The following is a 26580-nucleotide window of genomic DNA, read 5'->3' as shown; positions in this document are numbered from 1 at the left end:
GGAAAAAATCCACAAACGTAAGAGCCAAAATTAAGTATATAAAAATGATAAAGTAAAAATAAAAATAAAAATAAAAATAAACAAGATATTTAAAGCAATTCTGTGAACTGACAAGGAATAATAAAGCTGCGTGTGTTTGAGAGACAGTGACAAAGTGGAAGAGCAGGTGACCTTGTTAATGCACCGCTTATAATTCGCGCAATGTTTCTGTAAATTATTCATAACATACTCAGAGTGCTGCTCTGACATGCTCTGCCACGAGCTGACTCGAACCCACTGGCAGGTGTATAAGTAAACAAACAACAATCACCACAAAGATCATTTTTCATATTAAATTTTTTCGGAAATTATTACAATTTTGAAAGTTGAGGTTTTCCATTTTTCTTCCCACAAATGTAACAAATCCCTGCAAATGTATTTAGTTTATAGTCGGCAACTGCTATTACGCTTGTGGGAAATTTATTACGTTTGTGGGATTATTACATTAAAAGCTGCAGATTTGTATTACGTTTGTGGGCTGTTTTTACGCTGACGGGTTTACCATTCCTTGCTGTAAAATTCGCACAAATTGTTAATTATTAATTATTCCACTGATATCGAACACCCTGTGAGTTCAGTTTGGGAGATTTTAAATACAACCATGTGGACTCAAAGGAACAACTCAATTCAGTCAATTAGAGTTTTTGTAAATCCAATTGCCAAATCTGTAATTATTAAAACAAAGCTAGATTCACAAGTTCAATGTCAGGGTCACATTTAATTTCAAAACTTATCAAATAAATTCATACAAATGTTAAGAATGGATAGTGGTAGTAAATGCACTTGGTACAAATTCATCAAGGGGGGGAGCAAAAACAGTCATATTGTTGGGTGACGCTAACAGACAGGAGGAAAGACAATTCGCTGCTCACGTACTGCTCAACTACGAAAAGCACATTGGCAATATTAACTTTACTTGTGCTGCTCGTGGTTTGACAGACGTCTGTGTCATTGACGTTTTTAGCAAATTTTTGATTCTCTTCATCTGCCTCTCAGTGTGCTTGTGACGAGAAGATGCAACACAAGAAATGTTTCAACCCAACAATAAAATGGCCTTTTCTGACAGTCAAACCAGTGTGGTGTGTCAGAAAAAATCCACTTAAACAACACGGTTTGATTCTCAAACTGCACTGCATCAACTCTGGGGTTAAATTATCTTTATGGCAATAAAAACAGCTTGAATTGAAATCTTGAAAAAATGTACTAAACTTATTTTTTGATCTGCAGAGTTGTTTTTATGAACAGGCCAAAGAAAAATTGAAATTGAACTTTTGAACAGAGCTGAATACTTCTGAATTGGTTTTGAACATTCTGGACCTTCAAACTGGGACAAGAGCCTCTGGCACCTAAAAGCTCCTTACAGCTCACTGGAATTCTTCCTTCAGTGGAAATGCGAGATGTTTCACCAGCTAGCAGTGTTACAGTGCACAGACAAAGTGGGCAGCTTTTTGTTTCCGATGCTGAACTCCTGAGATCTGTCTGAGAGGAGGGTGCCAGGACTTAGTGTGCGCTACGTCTACTCTAAGCACACCAACAGCTCAGGTTTATCACCCAGTTAGAACAAAAAAACTGGGCTATGTGTGCACCGCAATGAGGCCACTAAATTCTTCAATCTGCTAAAATACAAAACTCCAGACATCCTCAAAAATGTGGCTGCAAAAATGACTTTACTGCAGTTTTAATACGTTATTATTAAAACCAGCATTTGCAACTTCTCTGCATTTTACATTGAATCAAATGAACTGGACTGAAAGGGTGAACAGTGACCCCACCTTTTGTGCAACGACAACAAAAATACACAGGCAGGTAGGTATCTCTCTCCCCCCTTTGAAAATCAGATCAAGGAAAAAAATGATTAAAAAGAAAATAAAACATCTGTACAGTACTTTTTAACAAAGTCATGAAATACAGGATCTCTGGCAAACGCAGTCCTGTGTGTGAGACGTCGTGTGTGTGTGTGTGTGTGTGTGTGTCTGAGACGTCGTGTGTATGTGTGTGTTTTGTGTGTGCCTTGGCCAAACTGACGCCATGGCTTCTGAAGGTTTGAGTCCTGCTCCTCTGAATCTAAGCCTCAGTACTGTTGAGTTTTCATCATTTGTGACCTCCCTCGTCTCTCAACGTTTTGTCATAATTCTTCCGTGTTGCCTAGATCCCTCAATCTCCGACAAAAGTGAACAGTTCTGTGGCACGGCGGCACACGCTGCTTCAGCCAGTCAAGCTTTCTATAACTATGACGGCTAGTCCTGCTAGCCTGACTGGCCTGCTGAACAGTTCGTACGCTGGCTGGTTGTGTTCTGGCTTCCTCTGTCTCTGGAGCTCATCGGTTCGGGTTCGAGACGGATGGAAGGGAGAGTTCAAATGAGGACGTGTGAGGGTTCCTGTGGGGTTGCTCGAGTACCGCAGTTTCCTTGCTACTGTTGCTATAGCAACAGAGCAGAGTTAGGAACCGCCTTGGCACTGTTACATCCACCGCAGCGTCTCTGGTTGTTACGTAGGATGGTGGATGAGGAGGAGAAAGTTGTTCAGGAGGAGGTCAGAGCAGGAAGAGTGTGACGACAGAGAGGAGGGATGATGAGTTTCTCCTGGGGAGGAGGAAAAGGAGATTTTGGGATCTCCAGGGGGAGGCTGTTGGTGAAAGTAAGAGGTAAAATCAACAGACTGATTTGTCTTTTTTTTCCAAAAGACAAGCTCTCCATCTCCTTCCACTGAGGGACAAAAGAGGAGCAGAGATCAGGAGGGACTGGGTGAGGTGGGAGCTCGTCTTTGCCCGTCTCCTCAGTGAGACGGGCAGGTGGCACAGGCAGGCCAAGGACCAATGAGACGACCAGAGGAGGGAGGATGGGAGGGACTCGGTGTCCGTCCACTACGACCAAACAGAGGACAGTTAGCCTTAAGAGCTGAGACGGGGACGCTTCCTTGTTGGAGACTGCTCTTCCTCCTCGTCTTCTTCCTCGTCATCCTCATCGTCAGGGTAGTCCACCAAACCAACCAGAGCAGTCTGAGAGAAACAGGAACAGAGGGATTAACAAAAAAGGCCCACATAAGCCTCGTTCCCACTGCACAAAAAACCCGCTAACACCCGCTGACGTCAGGCTTTTTAATGCAATGAGAATGTTTACGATCAGCTCTGCATTAGACACGGGTTTTTATCGCCTCAGGCTCTGATCACCATCGATGGGAATATAACACCTGGGTGAACACGCTAATTTCAGCTCCTTAACCAGCGAGATGCAATGATGCGCTGTCACTAATTACTGTCCGTCTCCTCATAAGCAGCTAAAACATCGATCCATGCACATCTGCACCAAGTTCGAAGAGAGACTGAATAACTAAGAGATATATAAAAAGAGAGAACCACTGAAAAGTTTTATAAGACCTCTGTTCCTGCTGCTGTCTCCTGTTGACCTGTCCTGCCTGTCCGTGACATCCCACGGACACACAAACATAACAGCCAACACATTCACACACACAAAAGCTCACAAAAGACTCGTGTGCTCCAGTGATGCGTTCACTGGCAGTGGAAATGCTATATTTAAGCGGGTTTACCCGTGTTTGAAAAAACTGTGTGCACACGCTAATTTTGGTAGGAACGGGGTAATATTAAGCAAAAGAAAGGAAAAATTCAATCACTGACGTTCTAATCCCATTTCTACACAAGGAGGAAGCAAACTGGTCATTACCTTCACCACTGGTGTCGCAGGAAGAGCAACTGTTTTGACAGAAGAAGTTGAACTGTTGTTTGGAGTGACGGCTGGTGAGGCAGGTGGGATTACAGCAGCTTTCCCGTTATTGTTGGCACCATTTGCTCCGTTGGCAGCTCCTGCAGTAACAGAGACCGTAAATATCAAACTTAAAGGGCTGTTGTAACCTGGAGAGAAAACGAAGCATCCTGCAATAATAGAGCATCTTACCTTTTTTGGCTTCCATGTACTTGCCGTAGCTGTCAGAGAAGTCATCCTCCATTCGGCTCTTCTCCACAGCCTCTCCATCATCGTCATCGTCGTCGTCATTGAACCACAACTCCTCGTCCTCGTCCATTGACCGTGCATCTCTGCGATATCTACAGGGAAAAGGTACTTAATTAAGTATCTTTAAAATAAAAATCACGGCACCAGTATGACCCATGTGTCCGATCAGTCTACTGACCTGTTGAGTCTCTGACTCTGCCTGTCTTTTTCCTGCTCATAACGGCCTTTTAGGCCCTTGAAAGTCTGGACGTACTCAATGGATTCAAGTGCTTTGTAGAAGTTATCCACAATGTGAGCTATGAGAGACTTGACATCCTCCTGGAGAGAGAGGACATGAATGATGGAAAATCTCAAAAAATCCACACACGATATACAATACACACTTTTCTATTAATGTATGTTTTGTGTCTACGCACCACTTTAATGAACTCAAAGAGCTCTATGATGGCTGAGTTGAGGAGGTTGTATCGGGTGCCGTTGTCCAGCAGGGCGTTAATGACAGGCTCAAACAGGTTCCCTTTGATGATGTAGCGATTGTAATACTCATCCTTGAGACCAATGATCCTGCGCATGAAACGCAGGGCACCTGGATTTAAAAAAAAACAAAAACTGACATTGTCAAAATTAGGCCAAAGCTCTGGTATTGTTAAAAACTCCTGACAGTTAACTTGTTAAAGGATCTTTTCAAATGTAGGATTACCACTAACAGAAATTTTACAGAAGGAAAGAACGAACACCAGAGACGTGTGTACATGAACTGTTTGTGCATGTGGGGACTTACAAAGAGCAAGGAAGGTGTGTTTTGAGTTCATGAGCACCAGCACTCTCCTGAGCAGGTCTTTGTTCATGATGTAGGTCTTGATGTGGTAGGTGTGGTGCTCCACACAGAAGGTCAGAAGCTCCAGGATCAGCGCCAGCAGCTGAGCAGTCTGAAAGTTATCTACGCAAAACAAAAAAAACACAAAGCTACGTCACATCGGGACAAATTAAAATGTAATGTTACAATAACTATGCTAAAAGAATAATCACTTCCAGTAAGTGTTGGAACTGAAATTAACAGGTTTTTGACCACTGGGTGGCTCATGCTTGATATTAAGTTGCATAATGCTTACCTGGACAGACCGGGTTGATCTTAGTTGATCCCTCCTGCAGATCTGTAAGGTTGTGACACACAATAATCAGTTACATTCTGTGCTTTTCTTGCAATCTGAAACACTCCAGTTCAGTTGATGCGAGGCATCTGTCCTCAGCTCACCTTTTGAGTTTTTGTCATGTGCAGTGTTGGCCAGCAGAGGAGCAGTCAGAACATGCATGCAGTATTTGTAGAAGAAACTCAGAAATTCTGTCTTCTCCGTTTTCTAAAAGGAAATGACATGAAGCTGTGACATGCGCCGTTTTATGTTTTAGTGTTGCATAATGCAGATCGGGGTTTGCAATTTGCCAGCTGCCGGCAGTACATCTGGGGGCATGAAGATTTACAGAGCGATAATATAACTCTGGACATCAATGTGTAGTTTTAGAACTGGTCTCCATTAAATTTTGTGTGTGTTGGTTCTGCTTACATTGGTGGAAGCCAGCATGTTCTCAGGGTCGATGAGCGTCCTGAGCAGACCCATCAGCTGGACGGCTCCTCCTAACTCAGGGTCGGAGTCACATATCATCTGCTTGATCACAACATTTATCAGCAGAACATCCTGTTGAACAAAACACAGCAGGAGATACAATCAAAATGATGCCGTGTTGGTCTGAAGAGAAATTCAACAGAAACTTGTCCTGACACACTGCAACAAACCTGACCTACTGGAAGGAAATTTATTTCAAAGAAAGACAGTGAATTCAGGCTCCTCTTATCAATATCAAGTAGATCAACTGCAGCCAATGTATTGTTCCTGTCTTTGCCAGTCGTAGGCCTCTTGTCTGTACAAATTTTATTTTGCTCCAGTGTATCTTGTAGACCAGAGTAAAGCAAAGTGTCCACAATCATACAGGATTAAAAGGCCTATTTGATATTTAGAGTTCACCTCAGTTACTACTTAGAAAAAGCACTGTTTCCAGAGCCTGTAAGGCTTTACATTCACATGTGGAAAGCTTTTTGCCATGTGCCGTTTTTTGTTTACACAAATTGTAAAAAAAAATTGAAGCAGCACAGTAATTCAAACATGTATTAGGGCATTACTGCAAAGGTATGTTTGTACATCACTCAGTATTCAACACTGCATATGAATATCAAGCAACTTTAGGGCAAAACACATTTTAAATATTCTACCCCTTTTTTCACATTATTGCTGTGCGTCAGATAACTTTTTAAAATAATGCAGAATTTTATAAAGGCGAGTTTGGACTGAACCAAACCACCCCTCAGGCATCTAAACATCGTGAGCATGCTTGTTGACGGTGATGTTTAGATGCTTACGTCGTCTGTCTGCTGTGGCTCCTGCATGACAAACTCCCGGACCATGGAGGGGCTGAATTCCACCAGGTAAGAGAAGATGTCTGTAGCTGCTGCCCTCACCTGCAGGTCATCCATTCCCTTAACAGGAGAAAAACAAGAATTGAAGAACTAATGAAATGCTTCCCCAGTTGATCGTTCATAGGCAAATGACAAATATGGAGTCTGTTAAACCACAGCAATTTAGATATTTACTTTTATGCACTGCCCACAACTTACCATGACTATTTCAAGAGCAGGTAAAATGCCTAGATTTGCCAGAGTTTTGAAGAAAGCGTCCCTGTTTTGTGGCTGCAACGTTTGTGAAAAAGCACAGAATTCCTTGACAAAGTTCACCTGGGGAAAGAGGAAAAACACACGTTATGGTTGATCAGCAAATGACAGATAGTAGCAAACCTTAAAAGGTCCGATGGAAATTCTAGCTTCAAGCACTATTTCATTTGTGATATTGTACAGCAGTGGAAGAATTTATTTCAAACACAATCATTTTCTCCATTCCAGGATGTGAAGTTTAATAAATGACAACTGCATGGACAAATATAATAATTAATTCCTATTTCACTCTCGGTGAGAGCCTACACTTTTAAATAAATTATGTTGTAAAAGTTGTTGTATTATGAGCCAACAGACAAAGAGGTAATTCAAAACAAAATCATCATGAAAAAACATGAAGTTAATATTAATTTAGCCTTAGGAAATAAATGGCATTAAAGACAGCAAAATGAATCCATATAACGAGAACGGTAATACTGAGCACACTTCCTTCTAACAATAACAAAAGCCAACTTCAAATTTCTGTCTAACTTTTAGGTTTCTACATTTTAACACAAAAAATATCATCACGACATCTGGCTTTGAGATTTGACAACCGTTTGACTTACAAGCTCTCTCCTTTTACTGTCCTCTGTGGCTTCATCTGTGAGCTGTGCAAAGACCTCTGTTAGGAACTTTTCATCTTCCTGTTGCACAGATAAAAAACAGAAATCAAGATATTAAAGGCTATAATAATACAACAATAAAGATGATTACAAAACACTGTACTCTCATTTTGCAGAAAGAGAAATAAAAAATAGCTATTCATAAAAACACGGAAAGAACCTGATTCTTTAGACAGCCACTTATTAGCCTATAAATATAATCAGTGGGATGCCTAATATTTAAATATGAAATGGATGGACTGTATGGTATAATTTGGACCATGAAAATGATTCTATGGAACCAATTATTTTTTAAATGAAAACGTGTCTCACATAAGCTCCACGTTGAAATTTATGTAGAAGCAATGTAATGGACCTGAACTCTGTTGCCAAATGACCTTTTTAAAAATGTTTTCATTATTTTACATTTCTACTGGTTCAATCATCACATTACAAAACTTTATGTGCATCTGATGTGCAGCATCTTGCACTTGTGGTGAGAAACTACCATGAATTGAAAAATCTCCTGAGTGGCCACATGCATTGTTTGATACCGTTTACACAGAGATTATAACAATCTGTCTTCATTTCAGTCGCTGAAAATTCAGTTTTTAATCTATAATCAAGTATTAGGTGTGTTATTGTCTGGAACCACAGGAAGGGCAGATTCTCAAACACCTGTTGAACAAATGTAAGCCAGTAGCAACTGATTTTAGATTTAGGAAAATATTGCACACACACAAATATATTCAACTCTAACTCTAAAACATACTTGATACAGAAGAAAAAACAAAGAATGGCTTGTTGATAAACTGTGCATCAAATTATGATACAAGTTACCTGGATTGGATTCTTACCTGCAACATACTGACAATCTCCACCTTGTTGAAAAAGATGAAGGAGGTTAGTGTGGACAGGAAGTTCTCCTCAAAAACAGACGGCGTGGGCAGGATGATGTCCTGGATGTACTGCACCCGGTAGGTCTGGTGGATCTTCTGCCGCAGCTCAGAGTCCGTGATAGGGATCACCTCCTTAAACTTTGCTGTCTTGGTCAAGAATTCCCTGTGCCGCTTAGGCTGAACCAGCGCCGGGTCGTACTCAAGGCAGCCCACCACATCCATGATACAGTCATCAGAGAACATCACCTCAAACAGGGCCGCTTTATTGAGGAACAAGACTCCCCGCACGATCTCGTAGAGGTGATGCAGACCTTCCCTGTTGTCCAGGTCCTCACATACTCTGAAGAGACCCAGGAGTTTCTTGATGTAGCCCTCGCTCATCAGGGCCAGAGCGAGTTTTTCCCTCCGGATGGGCGAAGACAGGACAGAGGTCACCAAGTCAGCGATCTCCTCCAGTCGGCTTAGTTCACAAGGAGGGAGCTCCACCAGGTGGCTTGTCTCAGGGATCTCCTCAAAGCGCTCCTCCTCCGACTCATCGATGGGGTCCTGTGTGATGTCCAGGGCAGGGTCCTTGCCTTGAACCTGGGAAATTAATAGTTGGTAAATATGAAGAAGGGGTTGACAGATATTAGTTTAACCAATAGTGATGCTGATTATTAGTTCTTAATGAGACAGATAACCATATTTGAAACTGACATGACTTTACAATAAAAATGGAAATACTTCTGTCAAAATTTGGAATATAACAAACTCTAACACAACACTTTAAATACCTTTAGTGAATGTTTATTAAAAACTGAAACTTTCAAAATCAAGTACAGCAAGCTGCCAGTAACTTTTTTTTAAATAAAACTCTGAAAATTAAAATAAAAAAATGAATGAATCAAAGTAGCTCCCTGAGGTTTTACAAAGTAAAAGTTCCTCTCGTGCTGGCACTTTCTTTGCACGTAATGCAGACTGCCTTTCCTGGTGTTGGTTAAGTGTAATACATTTAGTTTTTTCTTTCTTTTTAAGATATTTTTGGGGGCTTTTTATTGCCTTTATTTGACAGGACAGATGTAGTATGAAGAGGGAGAGAGAGGGGATGACATGCAGCACGGGCCCTTGCCAGACTCAAACCTGCAGCCGCTGCGGCGAGGACGCAGCCTCTATACATGGGGCGCCAACTCCACCAACTGAGCTAACGGGCGCCCCAATACACTCAAGATTTAATTACTTAATTTTATCAGTAATCATGCAAATGAAACGCCAATACAGATAATCAGCAAAATGCCAAATAATGGCTTTGATAATCGACCAGGCCGATAATCTAGCAACCCTTAAGATGAAGTGAAGAATGAAACGATAAATACCATTATACTGCCTCTAGCCCTTTGTAGTAGTGTCATACAATAACAGCACTGACAACAAGCACCACTCCTGTTTGTGTACTCCCCAGGAAACAAATATAAAATAATGCACATTTTTGGTAAACAGGATTTACTTTACCTGGCAAATCTTCTCCCAGATCTCATCGCAGCCTGCCTTTTCCTGGAAACTTAGGGCAAGGTCATAATTATCTGCTTCCGACCAGACAATCAGTGTGTCCTGCAAGGAGGAGAAAGAAACATCAAGTTGTATACAAAGAAATGCTTATCATGTACACGGGACACACTAGCTTGCAAACACTCAAAACACAGCGCTCACATATTCGGAAAACACAGACAAGCACTTTCGTGCCATTTGACGGCCTTTAATACGATGATTACTTTGTCTTCAATATGCAAGAGAATAATATGGCTCAGATCTATTATCTCAAAACATCTGAAAAGTTTGTTACAATTTCCTCTCATAGTGCTGACTTTTAATATGATGAAAAACTAGTTTGCTGGTGTGACCTGCCTTTTGCTTACTCCTAGGTTTACACATACTTCATATACTGAATTGCCATTGTCTGCAATGCATTGCAGCAGTAATTTTCCAGCAACAAGTCCCAGTATTAAAGTGACTAACTTTTCACATTTGTATTCAGTAAATGTAAGCATTCACATGTCTGTAATCGCTGATCCAGACTCAGAATACAAATTCTTACCTGTTGTTTCTGATATGCAGTATTTGGGCTTATCTTCGACTCCAACAGCAGAGATCCTAAATTACAAAGACTTTGGTAAGTTTTCATTTCCGAAATAGTGTAAATGTTCACAATAATTACATCATAACTTAGCAACCTGATCTTGAAGGTTAATGCCAATTAATCTGCCTGCTAGAGAGCATTTAGAGCTAAACAGACAATGTGAAACGCTGAACAAAACAATGTTGCAATATTACAAAGTTAAAACTAACAACAGGGGGATGTTATGTAGCTAACCAATTCCCATGTTATTTATTTTTGGGGATGATCTGTGTGTAGAAAAATTACTGGTTTACTATTCTGAGCAGAAATAAGTTTGAACATTTCAGACTTTCAAGGCCCCCCCATGCTACCGAGATCACGTCGCTTGAGTAACGATCTTGCTAACAGCAGCAATTCAATAAATCGTTGTATTTTATGTAGGGTTAGCTCTAATATTGGTCGTCCAAGTAGTCTGAAACAAATGGTTCAAAACACTTAAACACTCCCAAAGAAAAAATCATAGTTTGCAAAGTATACATAGTAGCCATATGAAGAATTCTGTCCGAACAACCAGAAGTTAGCGTGCTAACGTTAGCCAGCGTAACGTCAATGCGGCTATGCTAACTGGGAACTTACCGTCCGATTCGGCCCGAACTAATAACGATATTCCCTCCAGCCGTTCAACAAACGTAGACGAAACGTGTCCGGTACCCCGATCATCCCACTGCCGGTCTTCGTTTAGCGTATATACTTTCACTCGCCGCCGAGTGTCCGACATGGTTAACCGAGTCGGAGCTAGCAGGCTAGCAGGCTGCTAACAGGCTATCACCTCACCCCGTCTGGTGTTTTCCTACCCTCGACCTGTTAACTTTGTTCCCACCCGCATGTTACAAAACATGCACGTCTGAGTAAAGTTCACAGCAGCAGTGAAATGTACCAGTCGCTATTTCCTCAACATATTACGTTCGCGATGTGAAACAGCTCAGCAGGAGGCCTATTGTCAAACAGTAAAATTCACAGAGAACACAACAACTCCAACGGCCTTCTTGCTAACGTCCACAGACCGCCATCTTGTAATCCGATCTTGTGTTCTTTTTCTTCTTCGACGTCAATCAAGCGCAAACTGCCGCGGGGTCTCCTCCTCCGAGCGGCTTCAGCCAATGGCAGCACCGCAGCGCCACGGGGTTAAAGCGCCACCTACAGGCAGGGCAGGTGATAGCAGCTGCGATTACCTGCAGATGACTTTATGGAGAAAGATGTATCACAATCAGGTTTATTACCTAAATAAGATGTAACGATTAACATATTCGAAGAAAGAATAAAACTGCAGATTTTCTGGAGGTCGAAAATTGAACCAGAAAAATGCTTTGCTTTCACCCTCATGGTGCATTTTTTGTTTTTTTAACTTTCATTTTTGGATCATTTTGGCTGTGTTAATGCATATTGCATACATTTTGGCAAAGGGGTTTGTTTTCATCTTCTCTTTTAGATTTCAGCCTCAGTTCATATAATATGTCCCTAATACACTGCATAAAATAAAAAACTCCCTCTTAACACTACTGGTACATTTTTTGTATCATTGAAACCCATTAAAATTACTTTTTTCCCTCTGTCAATTAATATTTGGTAGTTATTATCAGGACTAATGTCAGTTGACAAATGCAGTGAGAGTTCAAAAATATATTTATATATGGCATTTTTATTGCACTTTTTGACAGGGTACATTTTTTGTGTCTTCCAAACATGTTAAGAATGAAGTTTGTTTTTTTTAAAAAAACTGACAAAACACAAAACATATTAATGCAAAAAAGTCAATATTGCTACTAATCATTGACCTATCTGAGACTGTGATAATCAACAACAGCAACAAAAATATCATTAACTATATGAAAAATAACCACTTTTTAGTGGGCTATTTTTTCATTTTAAGAAACAGTGGCATCATGTAAACAGTAAACTTATGTAATTTATTTTTTCTTTTACATGTGCTCTTATCATTTGTCCGATGATTTGGGCAGCCATAATCTTTCTTGCTCGCCTCATGTCTTCAAAGTTGAATGAACGATGCTGCAGTCTGCTCTTGTCCTCGGCAGCAGGATACTAACTGGTGATGGAGGAGGTGAGGATGGACACGATGGCGCTGTAGGAGTGCACCATCATCCACTCTGGGCAGGTTGAACTTCTTCCACAGGAGACACATCCTCTGCTTTGCTTTCCTGGTGAGGCAGAGAGCTGATGTGATAATATAGGGCAGGAAGTGGGAGGAGTCCATAGCTTTCTTTCTGAAGTCCACAACTAACTTACTTGTCTTCAGATGTTGAGCGCCAGGTGGTTTTGGTCCCCAGTTGGTCAAACTCTCACCCGTAGATGGACTCCCACCACAGATGAACCCAAAGAGGGTGGTGTCATCCACAAACTTTAGACTGACAGACACACATACGATTTCAATACCACCTCAGTTTATTAGTACAGATATTAAGAATCCCAAATGTCCACCAGTCTAGAAAATGACACCTATTTCTGCAGTAAGCACAGTACTTTCCAAACCCCGAAGCAGGACAGTTCTTACAGTACAAACTAATAATGCTCCGACAGTGATGGACAGTATCGGAGGACTCCTTCTGCTCTTTGAACATATGTCACATGGAGGAACGTATTCATTCACAGAATTCAGTTCATTGTATCAAGATTGTCTCTATTGTCACCAAATGGAGATTACATCTTAATTTGGTGCATATTTCTGCCACAAGGTTAGAGTTGAGAGTCGGAATTGTAACTACGAATTCAGCCAAAGGTCAATTATTTACCTTCTTATTTAATTAAAGATTTCTAGTCTATTACATAATGTGGCATCAGATCCAGGCAGACTGTAACACAGCAGCGCCTAACATGGGTATTTCTCAGTTTTCTGAGTCTGTTCATCTCATGAGTGTAAACTGTCTCTTCATCTTTACATTATTTAGGAGTCCACCTGCTGAATCTTGCACTTATCAAACGACTGTCTTCATGGGATGCACAATTGGTGATGAGGTGCTCGTGCATGTCCCCAGTTGAGCTTTCATGACAGGAAAAACAGCTGCTGTGCATAAAATCCGCCTTTCTACTTGTGATTTCTTGTGATCACAGGTGGTGAAACACAGAGACCAAGCATGGCTGAAAGATGCCTTCAAACTTAAAATAGTGTGGACTGCTGCCTGGTCACTGTGTCGCAGCACAGGTTCAGGTAAAACTAAGAACAATTTTCTTTACCCCTGATCATTCATTTTCAATAAATGTGTTATTCTTTTTTTTATATTGATTTCTTTCATCCTATCTTGTAACCCGTGTTAAATCTGGTTTTATACTGTTTGGAATGATTATATTGACCCTCTATTTGTTGCACAGTGCTTTTCTTTGTTGCCATCTGAATGTGTTTGTTTCTGGATATTATTTTGCTGGAATTTTAACAAAACAAATCAACCAGTTGTTTTATTTACACATGACCATATATTGTAAATATAATGTGACGTAAAGGGAATATTTAAAAAAAAAAATAATAGTACACTTCTCCCACTTGGCTTTCTTTGTCCGTGTCTTGATCCTGGCAGTTTAGAGGACACACCGCCACACTTGACTCCAAATATGGAAGTCCCACACCACAGGAGGCAGTAATATCACACACACGAATAAGAAAACTGTTGTTAATTTGCACTTGATGACTATATTTGGATGAAACTGAAAGGAAACCCTCTTACTGCGTCATGCTGAGGTGGCAAATGTGGAAATGAGACACCATTAAAAAGGGAATACTTAAAAATAAAACATTTACAGTTTTTGAATGTGTGTCTCCTGCTCCGTGTTCTCTAAGCCTTCTTCTCAGTTTGTGCACATCTGCTGAAGCACAGCTGGACGCCGTGTTTGATGAGCTGCAGTTCTTTCCAGACTCTCTAAAACTCTTTGCAGATTTCTCAACAGAACTTTGTAACAAAATCTGCTCCGTTTAAACCCATTTTGGAAGCAAAGCCAGACGTTGATTTGTCGTGTCTCTGTGTCACAAATCGGTGTTGGTCGCCTGGCTGTTTGAGCCTATGGAGATGCTCTGTTTCTCACTCATTGTCCTGACGACTGTTGCAGCGGGAGACTGGAGCACCTTGCGTGAAAGTCTCATTCTGCCGTCTGTCGGGTCTCGTCCAAAGTACTTGACCTGTTAGTATAAATCCATTCAGAGACGATGAGGCCAGAATTTAAACACAAAGGACTACTTTTGATGCAACGGCCTGACTGACACGTACCTGTATCTGCTGTCCCACTTCTAAACCCAAAGCAGTTGGATGCTTGATCTAAAAGAGGAAAATATAAATAAATTAACATTAAAGAAATAGTTTGGATCTTCTGAAGTGAAGCTGTATGAGGCACAGTTAGTGTATTACAGACAGTGCATGGTGGTTTGCACGCCCCCAATTTGGAGAAGCAGACAGGAGTACTGACACGAAAGCAATGCAATGTACTTTTGTGGACAGGAGCAGCAGCAAAACATATTTTAGCCACCTCAAAAAAAAAAGGAAGTTCCATTGAAAGCAATACAATATAATTTAAAGTGCACTCTTTAATTTAATATATTGATCACTTTACCTTGCCGCAGACAGCAATTCACAACAGTAAACTGAAGCTGTTTTTGGGCTCTTTTCAAAGTAATTTAACTTTGCTGAACGCAAGAGTTGCCGGCCTACTCCATCGGTTATTTTGTTTTTTTGTTACTGTGTGACTTTGGCATCTAAACGGGTTAGTTTAAATTTTCCACAGTCACACACAGCAGCTCCTGTGTCCAGCGAGCTAATATCACTGCTTTTTTCAATGGAGTTTGGTGGCATTGACGGGAGCATAGATGGGGACCCATTTTCCCGTCACAAAACGCAGTCTGATCACAAGTTAAAGCTGTGAAAATATTCTTAATACACTTAAAGTGGAACTGTTTTTTTTTTGGGGGGGTGGCTAAAATAAGTTTTGTAGCTGCCCTCATGCACAGCTGCACATTGCTTCGCTTCCATGGCTTTAATCCTGCCTGCTTCTCCAAAATTTAAAAGATCCAAACTATCCCCTAAATAAGTTATTTCATTGTTTAAAAAACTCATAAAAACATGAGCATGCAAACAAACTGTATACAACAGCAAATTCACTGACCCGCTTGTGGTCCAGCTGTGAGTTGTGCAGCAGGACGGCACTCATGTTGGGATAAAGTTTCACCATCACACCAATGTCCCTGAAACAGAGCGGGAGAAGATTCAGAAGCAGTTTGAATGGGTTTGACTTCTATTGAAATCATGAATAAAATTCTCGTAGATAGCATCTTTACACTGCATGTTTATAAGCTGCATCAAACACTGTTTTCCCGTAAATACCTTATCTCAGTGATGGTGGCTGTGTAGATCGCACCAAACTCCAGCTGCTGCTCTTGCTGCAAGACAAAGCAGAAATACACATGTATGTTCACACACATGCAGTACATATATAGCTATGAATTTATTTGCACACTGAAACAGCCTCATGTTCAGATCAGGGTTCCTACAGATTAAGGCAAGGTGGATTTAACACATTTTAAAGATGTTTTTAATGCCACTAGAGCTTAAGTTTAAGACCAATTTTCTAATAACCAAAATTAAAGCGGACAATGAAGTTTTACCTAAATGTTTGTTGTAAAATAAAAAATGACTTTTTGTGCAGAGAAGAATTTAAATTACCTATGTTAAATGTTACAAAAAATGTATAATATATATTCAAAAACATTGGGTATCTCTGGCCTGTTTTCTGGACGATTTTGTGTTTCTCACTCTGCATGTGAGTTTCCACAGCTTGGATCACGGCCAGTTTAAGAAAAGGAATTTAATAAATTACTTAACCAAAAAAAACCCAAAAAAGATGTTACCAATTTTACAGTGCAATGCCACAAAAAATATTCAAAATCCTCCAAGCATTTTTAAAACCTTTGAAAGGTTAATTTAAGTCAATTTAATACTAATTAAGGCCTTATTTTAAGATTAATGAATTCAATACCTTTTAAGACTTTATAAGGATTCGCGAGAACCCTGGCTCAGATCAATGTCAGACTGTTTTTTTGTTTTTCTAAAATGAGCAGTTTTCAGAAAGGGCCCCAGAATTGGTGGAGACTCACATCATCTTTGCAGATTTCACTGATGAACTCTTGGGCTTCGCTCATGGCTCCCGGTGTTGGAGCGAACACAGAGAAAGTCTCCTCGTCCACCTGACTTATTGTCACACCTCAGAGAAGTAAAAACAAATTACGCTTTCAGCATTTTGTGAGAAAAACTGACACTTCATTTACAGAGAAAGTCATGTTTCTGGTTGCTTTTCTGATTCAGTTCAATGTAAATGACTTTTTACCGGTTTCAGCTTGTACCCTGCGCAGGTTATAACCGCCTGGACCAATAAAGCGTGCTCGTTTGGAAACAGGCACCCGCACATTTTCTGAAGACACAATAAAACTCACACACATCAGTTGCCAGTACACAGTAAACTGCAGCAAAACTCGCCTCTTTCTGTAAAATGTACATGCACAAATTTATAATCTAACACAAAACCTACCAACAATAGGTCCGTTCTCTTTCCTCGTCTCTCTGGGTTTTGCGCTGCATTTGTTCATGATGCCCAAGATTTCCCTCTTTGCCACTGAAACAAAATAAAATTGAAACAAAGACATTAAAATTATGTAGACGCTTTATTCTTTAGTATAAAATGCTGAGTTTCAGTGCCATGTGAGCTTACCTGTGGCCTGTTGGATTGCCTCCATGACAACCTTCAGAGGCAAACCTGGGATCTTCACATCAGCCTGGAGGTTAAATAAAGGTACGTAAAAGCGTGGACCAAAGGATGAAACATAAAGTAACCTCTAGTGTCTTATAAAAAATCAATAAACTCGATGACAAGAATAAATGACAAGAAAGTCTTAAATTAAAACTCAAAATGGGCCCTTGTCTTTTCTTCAATGTTTCCGCTAAAATATTTCTATGAAAATCGAATTTATGATCAGGTAATTTATGTTGTCTTCAGCATAAAAGTGAGCCAAAAAAGTTAATATTAGAGACTTGTTGTGGGTTATCAGACACAGTACCTGTAACGCAGTTATGCCCTTTTGCGTTCCTGCCAATTTGAAGTCCATGTCTCCGAGGTAATCCTCTATTCCCTGTTTAGAAAACAATAAAAATGAGTGCATCATGAACAACTCCAATATAATTAAGCAGGGCATTAGTTATGACTTTATGTCAGATATGTATTGCTCAGTTACGCTCCTTTTTTCCTCTTGGTAGTTATAACCGGTTGATCTCACACCGTACGTACCAGAATATCAGTTAGTAATCTGTAGTCTTGGATCTCAGCAGGTTTCTCTGGGTTTGCCTTTGAGATGAGACCAACTGCTACACCTGCCACAGCAGACGAGATGGGCACACCTGGAGACACAGATGGACATACAAACATATAAGTTACACATAATCACACAATTGCACAATTGAGTAAATATGAATAGAAATGTGATATTGTTCACCTGTAATTTATGTTCATGAAGCAAATTAAAATTGACAAGAAAACTGAATAAAAATTTGTCCAAAATTGATAGTAGCTTCATTATTGGAATGCACTAATACAAACTGTCACTGTCAGGTGCAAACCTCGTAAGTCCACATTTCACTATTTTCATTTTATTTCATAAATTAATTCTATTGGTCCCCCTACCTCTGTCAGTGGTTTTACCATTTCTCGACCAATCAATTTAAAAAAAAAAAAAAAAAAAAGCTTGTGACTAAACCGATCTCCATTGGATCCTTTTTAAAAAAAACAGCATTTTTTCTAATTCCTGAAAAATAGCAATTTTGGAAATAGGATTTTCGCACCTGGCAGCAGCGATACTGGGAATGAACACCAAATATTAAATGCAAAAAAAGAAAAAAAAACTTTCAAAACTGCTACTGTAGTATAATTCTATGTCATAAGATTACTGACTTTTAATACAAACTTTTTTTTGGTATACAACTTAGATAGTACTAACTTTTTTATTGGGTTATATCAGTAGCTGAAGCATTAAAATGGCAAAAAAAATAAATTGGAATAAATACATTTTCCTATAGTGATTATCAGTTATAACAGAGCTGTTTCATGCCCACTCCAGTACCTGCATCCATCAGAGCCAGGCTGCCTCCACATGCTGAAGCCATTGAGGAGGATCCTGAGAGGAGATAAAGAGGTGGAAACAGTTAGAGGAAGAAAAAGAAAACAGGCGTTCAGACACTGTGACCCAATGTTCCTGTCTGAGACATCCTGCCAGACAATGAGCACGTCCCCTGTGGTGTTTTTAATCTGTGTCTCCACACCCACCGTTTGACTCCAGCACCTCAGCAGTGACCCGGATAGTGAAGGGGAAGTCTTTAGGAATGACTGGTCTCAAAGCTTTCTCCGCCAGGGCCCCTGGGAATACAAAAACACACAAACACAAATTAACACACAGTCTTTGTCCAGAAGAGTCTGGATGGCAGTGAGTCGTCGCAGACACTGAATACAAGCAAAATATATCAATTTGAACACAAACCATGTCCAAGCTCCCTTCTGTTCATGCTGCCCGTCCTCCCAACCTCATTGGTTGCATAGGGAGGGAACTGAAATTAAAAGGCAAGGTTGATTTTAGTTTAACCTCAAAGAATTAAAGACACAGAATCATACATCTGGTGATTGTAAAGATGAAAGAGGACGTTTCTTACCTCATAATGAAGCATGAAATTTTTGGATTTAATGCCACTGCAGACAGAAAATAAATGGAAGAGCTGATTTAAATTGTTTCCTTTATATTGTATACTTTTAGGATGATACACTGTGTGCCTATACATTCAGATACAGACAGATATGTAATGCTTTTGAGAAATAAGGGCCAACACTATCTGAACTGTGCTAATAATGAAAACATAGTCAGTGTGTAGTCCAAATGTGTGAAAATGAGTGATGACTTTACCTCAGAGCTGTGGTGATAATATCTGACTTGACACTGGATTCAAGAGAATCAAATGTGATGCTGCACAGCACCTGAATAAAACAGGAAGAGAACAAGGACTGAGGTGTTTTTCAGAGTCCTTTTCACAGTAAAAATGTAATTTCAGAGGAAAGAACCTCTCTGTTCAGCCTCCTCCTGCTTTTGCATTCATTATCAAACATACTATTGTAACCTTCAGTAAAAAAAAAACCCAAAAACACTAACAAACATCAGTCTTATATCGCCAACAAATTTGGACACACAGTGATCTCGTTATTTAAAAAAAAAACATTACTCTCAAATCAATCTTGTATGACCTTCTCGCTCACCTGTGTTTGTCCTCTCTGGAAGAGAGCGGAGCCGTGCAGCGGTTTAAAGAGGTCGACGTCGCAAGAAATGTTCCTTAAAGCCGTCAACTCTCTCCCATCACATCTACGAAAAAAAGAAAAAAAAACAGTCATAAAGGCTTATCATGTTTCATGACAATACGCATCAACTTCCCCAGGGGGAGGACTTACCTCTTGTACTCATTTAGCACTAAATTACGGAAGATTTCTTTGTTCACAGTGTTGAAGGATTCAATGATTTCAAAGGACTCGGCCTGAGGGAATCTTTCTGTATGTAGAAGACAACAATTCACAAAGTTCAGTGGACAGACAGGAACATAAATTACGATTGTGTGAAGGCGGCTGCAACAATATTTGAAACACATAACCTGAAATTCTTTCCATGCAACATGAAAACTGAAGGTGATCTACCTTTTAGGTCCTCTTCTGTTTCTAGTCGAACTTTGTTGATGGCTTCATCTCTTGAAATCTAAAAATGTTATGAGATTGAGAGATATTTATTTCAAATAATACCAAATGCATTTTTTCCTCAATCAAAGCTCACAGCAACATATTTTACATACTTTGACAGCATTGCATAGCCTTTTAATTAATCAATTCAATTTCACATGTTCACCCTAGTACAAACAGAACAGACTAACACACAGTGATAACTGTGAGGGGCCATGTGTGAAACAGGCGTCAGGCTTTACCTTATCGAGAGTGTAATCAGTGAAAACTGCATAGATCTTCTCAGAAGCTAATCTGCGAGGAAGACATGGAAAAACAAGTTATTACCTGTATCTAAAAAAAAAAAAGTCCTATATTTTCCACTCAATTTTTGAAAATAAAGCTCAGAAACTGCTTAATCAGGGTCCTCAGTACTACAGCTAAACACAAATAATGTCTTGATCATTAACTTACAAGTTGATTCAGGAGGAAAAATCTTAATTTTAGTTTGTTTTATTCTGGAAATGATACTTAAATACAGTCCTAGTGCTTTTTAACAGGTTCATTACTTACTGCCGAACATGTTCCACCATGTTCGGCGGGACTGAGAAGACCTTGACCGGGGTGCGCTTGGTGACCTTCTGTTCCCGTACCAGCTGCTGGATGGCAAGTATGATCTGCTGGGTGTGTTTGACTCCCACCTTCACGGCGTGGCAGAAGTCCTGCTGCAGTAAGTTCTCCGCTGACGCCTCAATCATCACTGGCAGACAGAGAGTCACATTAGTGTGTAAATGCTGTATGATTCTGTCGTCAGATACACAGAGGGGAACATGTGACAATGAGCTGGAAACGGCAGACGCTGAGCAGATCCGTAGTGGTGACATCTACTAAAGTAAACTATGTTTACTAAATTTTTCTAAATTTACTAGAATAATAACTTGTAAAACTGATATAAAATGTTCCTTTCAGTCAGTAGATAATGTAATAAAACCTGGACGCTGAGTATCGTCACATTAATCCACTAACTGGAAACAAAATGTAAATGGGCAGGTGAACATAGCAATGTTTATCATTTCACTTTTGAAATGAAAAAAGAAAAAAATTTCGAGTGACGTATCTGACCGAGGAACATCACGCCAACACGTTTTATTACATGTTCAACCAGTTTAGATTTGTTGAAACAATCATAAAGTAACAACATTATCGATGACATCTTGGCGGCTGTGGCTCAGAGAGCAGGCGTCCAATAATTGGAAGATTGGCTGTTCACTCTCCTGCTCCTCCAGTCAACACTGAAGTATCCTCGGGAAGATATTGAATCCCAAATTGTTCCTGATGGCTCCATCAGAGTGAGAGTGTGTGTGAATGGTTACTGAGTAGCAGCTGGCACATTGTTTGGCCACCAGTGTGTGAATGTGTGTGAGTGGGTGATTGTGACATGTCGTGTGATAGCACTTTGAGTGGTCGAATGACTACAAAAGCGCTTTACAAGTGCAGTCCATTTACCATAAATTACTGCTACGTAAAAAGCAAATTTAGGCTACTCGACTTGTTGGAACTGATCTATAAGCCACTGTTGGTTTACAGCATTATCAGATGTTCATGCAAAACTACTAATACTAAATAAATATTTGTGTTATTGTTGTTGTTTCACTTAACAAAAATCTGGACTGGGAATTTTAAAATGTTTGCCATCTTACCCACTTGACTGCTGGGAGCTCCGGCAACAATCATGTTAAGAGTGCTGGAATTCATTTCTGTCCTAGTTGGGTTGACCAGCAACTCTCCGTCTACCATTCCCACACGCACAGCACCTAAAAATAAATGAATGAATAAATAAAAAAATAATCACATCACAGGAATTGAAACCAAACAAAGTGAAAACCAGAAGTGAAGGTCAGAAAATGTGAATTTGTGTGTTTCTCACCTATGGGTCCATCCCAGGGGATGTCGGACAGGGCCAGGGCAGCAGAGGCTTTATGACAGAAAACAATGTTTTAGCCAAAGATCTGAAAAACTTCCCTCTGTGGAAAAGATAGAAAGCCGAGATGTTTAACTCACCTGCATTAACAGCCAGCACATCTGGATTATTGATGCCATCGACTGCCAGCAGGTTACAAAGGATCTTCAGATGGTGTGAGCGGACACGGAGACAAAATGTTGAAGACAGAGACACATTAATATCATTGTCTATGACACAGTATGACATCTGCATTGTACGTGCAACTTGAATTACTGTTTATTAACTGTATATTGTGTGTTTGGTTGCGTGCAAGTGCATACGCGTATGTATGTACACATATTATGTTTAATATATATGAATATGAGTATATGCATATAGGTGTAAATTCAGTGGGACATATATATGTACACGTATGTATATATGTGTATGTGTATATATGTATATGGGTATGTGTGTGTATGTTTGTATGTCTATAAGATAAGATAAAATAATCTTTTATTAGTCCTACAATAGGGAAATTTGTGTTGTTACAGCAGCAAGGTGTGCACAATATGAAAGCAAAAACAATATAAATAATAAAAACAAGGGGCAAAATCAACAGTTAAAATTTTACATCAGTTGCAAAGATTATTTCACTGTAAGTCTGTGTGTGTAAATATGTAAGTGTATGTATAGACGGTAGAGACAAATTTCACAAGTAAATTAACTGATTAGCTGAGAAGGGGTACGAAATAATACATTTATACCTCCATCTACTCCTTTTCGAACATGTAAAATGCAATTTCTTGTTGCTTATTTGAATCTATTCATTAAGTTTAGATTACCATCCCTTTTCTTTATTGCCATTTTGTCTTTTCTGTCTGTTTTACATGTTCGAAATATCTGTCTCTCTAAACCAAAAGAGGGTATTACAACAAAGCAATGTCAAACCAAACTGACCTGAGTGTCATAAAAGTAACCAGGAGGGAACAGGGGTCTGATCGACCTGTCTGAGCAACAAAAACATGAGGAATATTAGTCAAAAAGTCACAGTACAACACGTGCTGCTTTTAAAGTATGCATAAAAATAAGAAATACTCTCATCAACTTACCTATGAGTCTGCTGGTGAGGATCTCATTGTCAGTGGTGCCAAGCTCTCGCCTCAAATAATTAGTAGGGATTCGACCTGCAGCAGCTGCTTTCTGTCTGTAGTCCACCTGTCAGTCAAACATTCATTAATTAGGATTTTGCCCCGATGCCAATAAAGTCGTCCTTCTAGTTTCAGGTTCTGAGTCACAAACGACTGATGTTGACGGTCTGAATAATCATCAATAATCAACTGCATCTACGTTACCACTCTTTTATGGAAACCATTTACATCACACACAAATGTGACAAGACAAGGCTGAACGAGCACAATCACACTCTAAATACAAGGACAGTTTGGGAATTTCACTGTGATGTTAAGAGAACGTACCACAAGAGGCATGAACTGAGACGAAGAAGGTTTGGTTTTGCTCACAGCAGTCACCATCACAGAGGTTTCGCCCAACTTCAAAAAGAGGAAGAGATGAAACAGAAAAAAACACATTTTATGCAGTGTTTTTAGTGGAAAAAGAACTTTCATCTATTACACTTGAGTTAGAATACCAGCACGGCAAAGTGGGTTTAACTGGCCCCATATTCCCACGTCGTGTCACCTGGATTGTGTTCATTTGATTAACTGGCATTTTGTTTTTCAATATACACCACTAAAGCACAATCAAATCAAAATGATAACGGCCTTAGTGCGGATTCTGCATTTTTTCCTGTCTTGTCTTCCTTTTTTTCTTTTATAAAGATGTACAAACTTTAAATGGTGCATTCACATTCCTATCATGTATGTTTAACCACACTATCATGACACAGGGTCAGCAGTCAGTTTTCCCCGAGGTTCCCCAGTGGGTTCATCTGAAAGCCTTTAATCTTTTTGCACAAATGCATAGAATACACCATAACAAAAACAAAGCAAAACAAAAACCAAACAAACAAACAAAAAACACCTGAAATGTGAAAAAATCAGGGTATGCATATGTATATATATGCCAACATAGATGGATGTGTTTATATGTGTGTATGCATTTGTACATATATGTGTATAAATGTGTTTGTACACATGTGTGGATGTGTGTGTATTATATTTCAATTGCATTTTATGTGAATTATGTTTTACCTCGTTTTCTCATATTACATAGTTTTGTACTGTGAAGCACTTTGTAACTCTGGTTTAGAAAACAGCTATAGAAATAGTGTTTAGTATTATTATTATTATTATTAGTTACATCCCATCACTGTGGTGCACATGTTTAATGTAAATGTTGACATGTTGTTCTCTGTACCTGCACAACAGCAGATCCATCAGCAAATCTAGCAAACCTCCCTGAAGAGATCTCAAGTTTCCTGCAAAAACAACATGAACGCAGCACATCAAACACTGAAATGTCTCAGACACTGAAACTTCTGTCATATTAACATGTGCTAACGTGACATTCAGTGACGCTGTGATCTCTCACAGTTGTTCTGGGTCTGGAGTTAAACGTGAGGATAGCAACGCAACAAAAACACCATGACAGCGGGTAAATAAACAACTAGCTAGAGGTAAAAATGATGTGCTGCTTTTTCACAGGAATTGAAACTGAAAGGAAACCAGGAAAGTCAACTCACTTCTCGCCAAGGTCCACCAGCACTCTGCGCGGATGCGCGTGGCTGTTGTAAACACTCTGGTGACATAAACGGACATGAAGGCGCGCGACCGAGCGGCCCAGCCGGAGCAAATACCTCATATCTACAAAAACACGAGCACAAAACCAAGAAAAGCGTGTCCGGATGACAGTCTGTGCGTCTACAATTGAGATATTATGCGCATGGAGGCTACCATGTCATTTAGTCACATGGCCGGAGATACGTCACAGGGACGCGGCTTCTGATTGGACAGGCCAGGTGAGTGTGTCACACCTAAAGCGTCCGTATCACCCGAAACACAGTCACAACAATTCCGCTTTACAATCGTGAGCATATGATGGACTATGCTATTCTAGATTTTGTTTTATTATTTTATTTTTTTTTATAACTTATATCTCTTTAATTATCATCCATGTTATTGCATGTCTTCCATTTGATTTTTGCCATTTTTGGCAAAGGTAAGTGAAAAAGTAGATAGTTATAATGACATATATAACATTTTACTAATAATAAACCACTTTGATAAATATATTTAAAAAACAATATGAGGAAACAAACCACAAAGAGAGAAAGAAAAAACTAACAAACACTTGCAATAATTGTTAAACATTTTACCCCTTTACTTTTACACCCAACAGGCTTCATGCAAGTAGAAGAGTAAGAAAAATCACTGTATTAGTCCTTTATTAATCCTGAAGTAGCTTAACTGTTATAGTTTCCTCTTGCTCAATTGCCCATTTAAAAATAATGTATTACCAGTCACTCTGGGATAGGTCTGCAGAATTTCTCAAAATATTAGTGAAATTGCAATAGAGCCTAGTGCAATATACAAATCACAGGAATTGCATTTTTTTATAAAGAAAAAAAGTTAAAATATGTAATAACATAGCCCACCGCTATAAATGAAGCATTGTGGCGCTACTCATTTCAGATGTAAGGGAACTTGATTGTTTGGTATAGGGCCCCAACAAAAATAATATAATCATCATGGTTTCTTTTTTCAAAATGTTTCATTTCCATTCTAATCGCGATCACAAAAAAATAATAGCATTATGGTTGTTATAATAATAATAATAATAATAATATTAATAATAATAATAATAATAATAATAATAATAATAATAATAATAATAATAATAATTATTATTATTATTATTATTATTATTATTATTATTATTATTATTATATTATTATTATTAGTAGTAGTAGTAGTAGTAGTAGTAGTAGTAGAGGACAGACACAAGACAGACACAAGTGAGAAGGTAGCTGCTGCAATTTGAAATCTTGACTACTAGGTGTCAGCATTGCATCACAAAAATCATCTTTCAGCATTTTATAACATTTATAGCCTAAATTAATGGAAGCCACCTGCCTTTCTTAATACATATGTGACTGTATATTATAGACATTCAGTTAATAAAGATATTAATATTATTAGTTTGATCAACCACTGTCCACTTGCATATATACATCAATGAAACATCAAAAGGCTTTTTTCCCCAACAATTTCTGGATTGATTTTAGCAGCAATAAACGACACACACAAATACCAGTATATGTATGTACGTATGTATACAGACACACACATACAAAAAAAAAATCGAACACAGAACAAAATCTCAGTACAACAACTAAAGATTTAACACATGTAATCCATCCCTACCCCATCCCAAGTGCGAATAAATAAATAGAAATAAAATAAATTAATGTAATTAAACAAATTGAATACAAGATTGTAGGTTGAAGGCCATGTTAGACTGAAAACT

The 26580-nt window shown here is 39.2% G+C and overlaps 2 protein-coding genes across 2 annotated transcripts; both read right to left on the bottom strand.

Moving 5' to 3' along the window:
- Positions 1–737: 737 nt before the first annotated feature.
- Positions 738–11463, bottom strand: ppp4r3b (protein phosphatase 4, regulatory subunit 3B). The gene is made up of 16 exons (XM_042501590.2): positions 11001–11463; positions 10344–10399; positions 9761–9859; positions 8231–8854; positions 7338–7415; positions 6676–6792; positions 6421–6537; positions 5570–5701; positions 5263–5365; positions 5120–5161; positions 4789–4947; positions 4424–4593; positions 4186–4325; positions 3951–4099; positions 3720–3859; positions 738–3037 (listed from the first exon to the last, which is right to left on the bottom strand). Exons 1-16 carry the CDS (start codon positions 11140–11142, stop codon positions 2930–2932), a joined length of 2376 nt encoding a protein of 791 aa, XP_042357524.1. The 5' UTR covers positions 11143–11463; the 3' UTR covers positions 738–2929.
- Positions 11464–12801: 1338 nt separating this feature from the next.
- On the bottom strand, positions 12802–25050 carry pnpt1 (polyribonucleotide nucleotidyltransferase 1). Its single transcript, XM_042502707.2, has 28 exons — positions 24797–25050; positions 24472–24532; positions 23571–23645; positions 23205–23310; positions 23053–23102; positions 22212–22275; positions 22078–22125; positions 21851–21964; positions 20724–20910; positions 20414–20465; positions 20133–20190; positions 19893–19989; positions 19704–19806; positions 19357–19427; positions 19109–19145; positions 18940–19006; positions 18729–18818; positions 18526–18579; positions 17697–17806; positions 17470–17541; positions 17124–17187; positions 16944–17027; positions 16743–16826; positions 16513–16619; positions 15743–15798; positions 15525–15603; positions 14636–14683; positions 12802–14547 (listed from the first exon to the last, which is right to left on the bottom strand). Exons 1-28 carry the CDS (start codon positions 24913–24915, stop codon positions 14395–14397), a joined length of 2310 nt encoding a protein of 769 aa, XP_042358641.2. The 5' UTR covers positions 24916–25050; the 3' UTR covers positions 12802–14394.
- Between the last annotated feature and the right edge of the window lie 1530 nt (positions 25051–26580).

Source organism: Plectropomus leopardus, chromosome 13, assembly GCF_026936395.1.
Source record: "Plectropomus leopardus strain MGB_pleo_1.0 chromosome 13, ASM2693639v1, whole genome shotgun sequence".
Lineage (NCBI taxonomy): Eukaryota > Metazoa > Chordata > Actinopteri > Perciformes > Serranidae > Plectropomus > Plectropomus leopardus.
Note: the sequence above shows the minus strand (reverse complement) of the source record. Positions and strands in the feature narration are given on the sequence as shown.

Coding starts and splice junctions, on each gene's coding strand:
- pnpt1 (XM_042502707.2), bottom strand. CDS start 24,915: ATGAGGTATTTGCTCCGGCTGGGCCGCTCGGTCGCGCGCCTTCATGTC. Junction 16,620..16,742: donor CAGGGTACAAGCTGAAACCG/GTAAAAAGTCAT, acceptor TACTTCTCTGAG/GTGTGACAATAAGTCAGGTG. Junction 14,684..15,524: donor CACAGCTGGACCACAAGCGG/GTCAGTGAATTT, acceptor TTCCTCTTTTAG/ATCAAGCATCCAACTGCTTT.
- ppp4r3b (XM_042501590.2), bottom strand. CDS start 11,142: ATGTCGGACACTCGGCGGCGAGTGAAAGTATATACGCTAAACGAAGAC. Junction 5,162..5,262: donor ACATGACAAAAACTCAAAAG/GTGAGCTGAGGA, acceptor ACAACCTTACAG/ATCTGCAGGAGGGATCAACT. Junction 3,860..3,950: donor GTACATGGAAGCCAAAAAAG/GTAAGATGCTCT, acceptor CTGTTACTGCAG/GAGCTGCCAACGGAGCAAAT.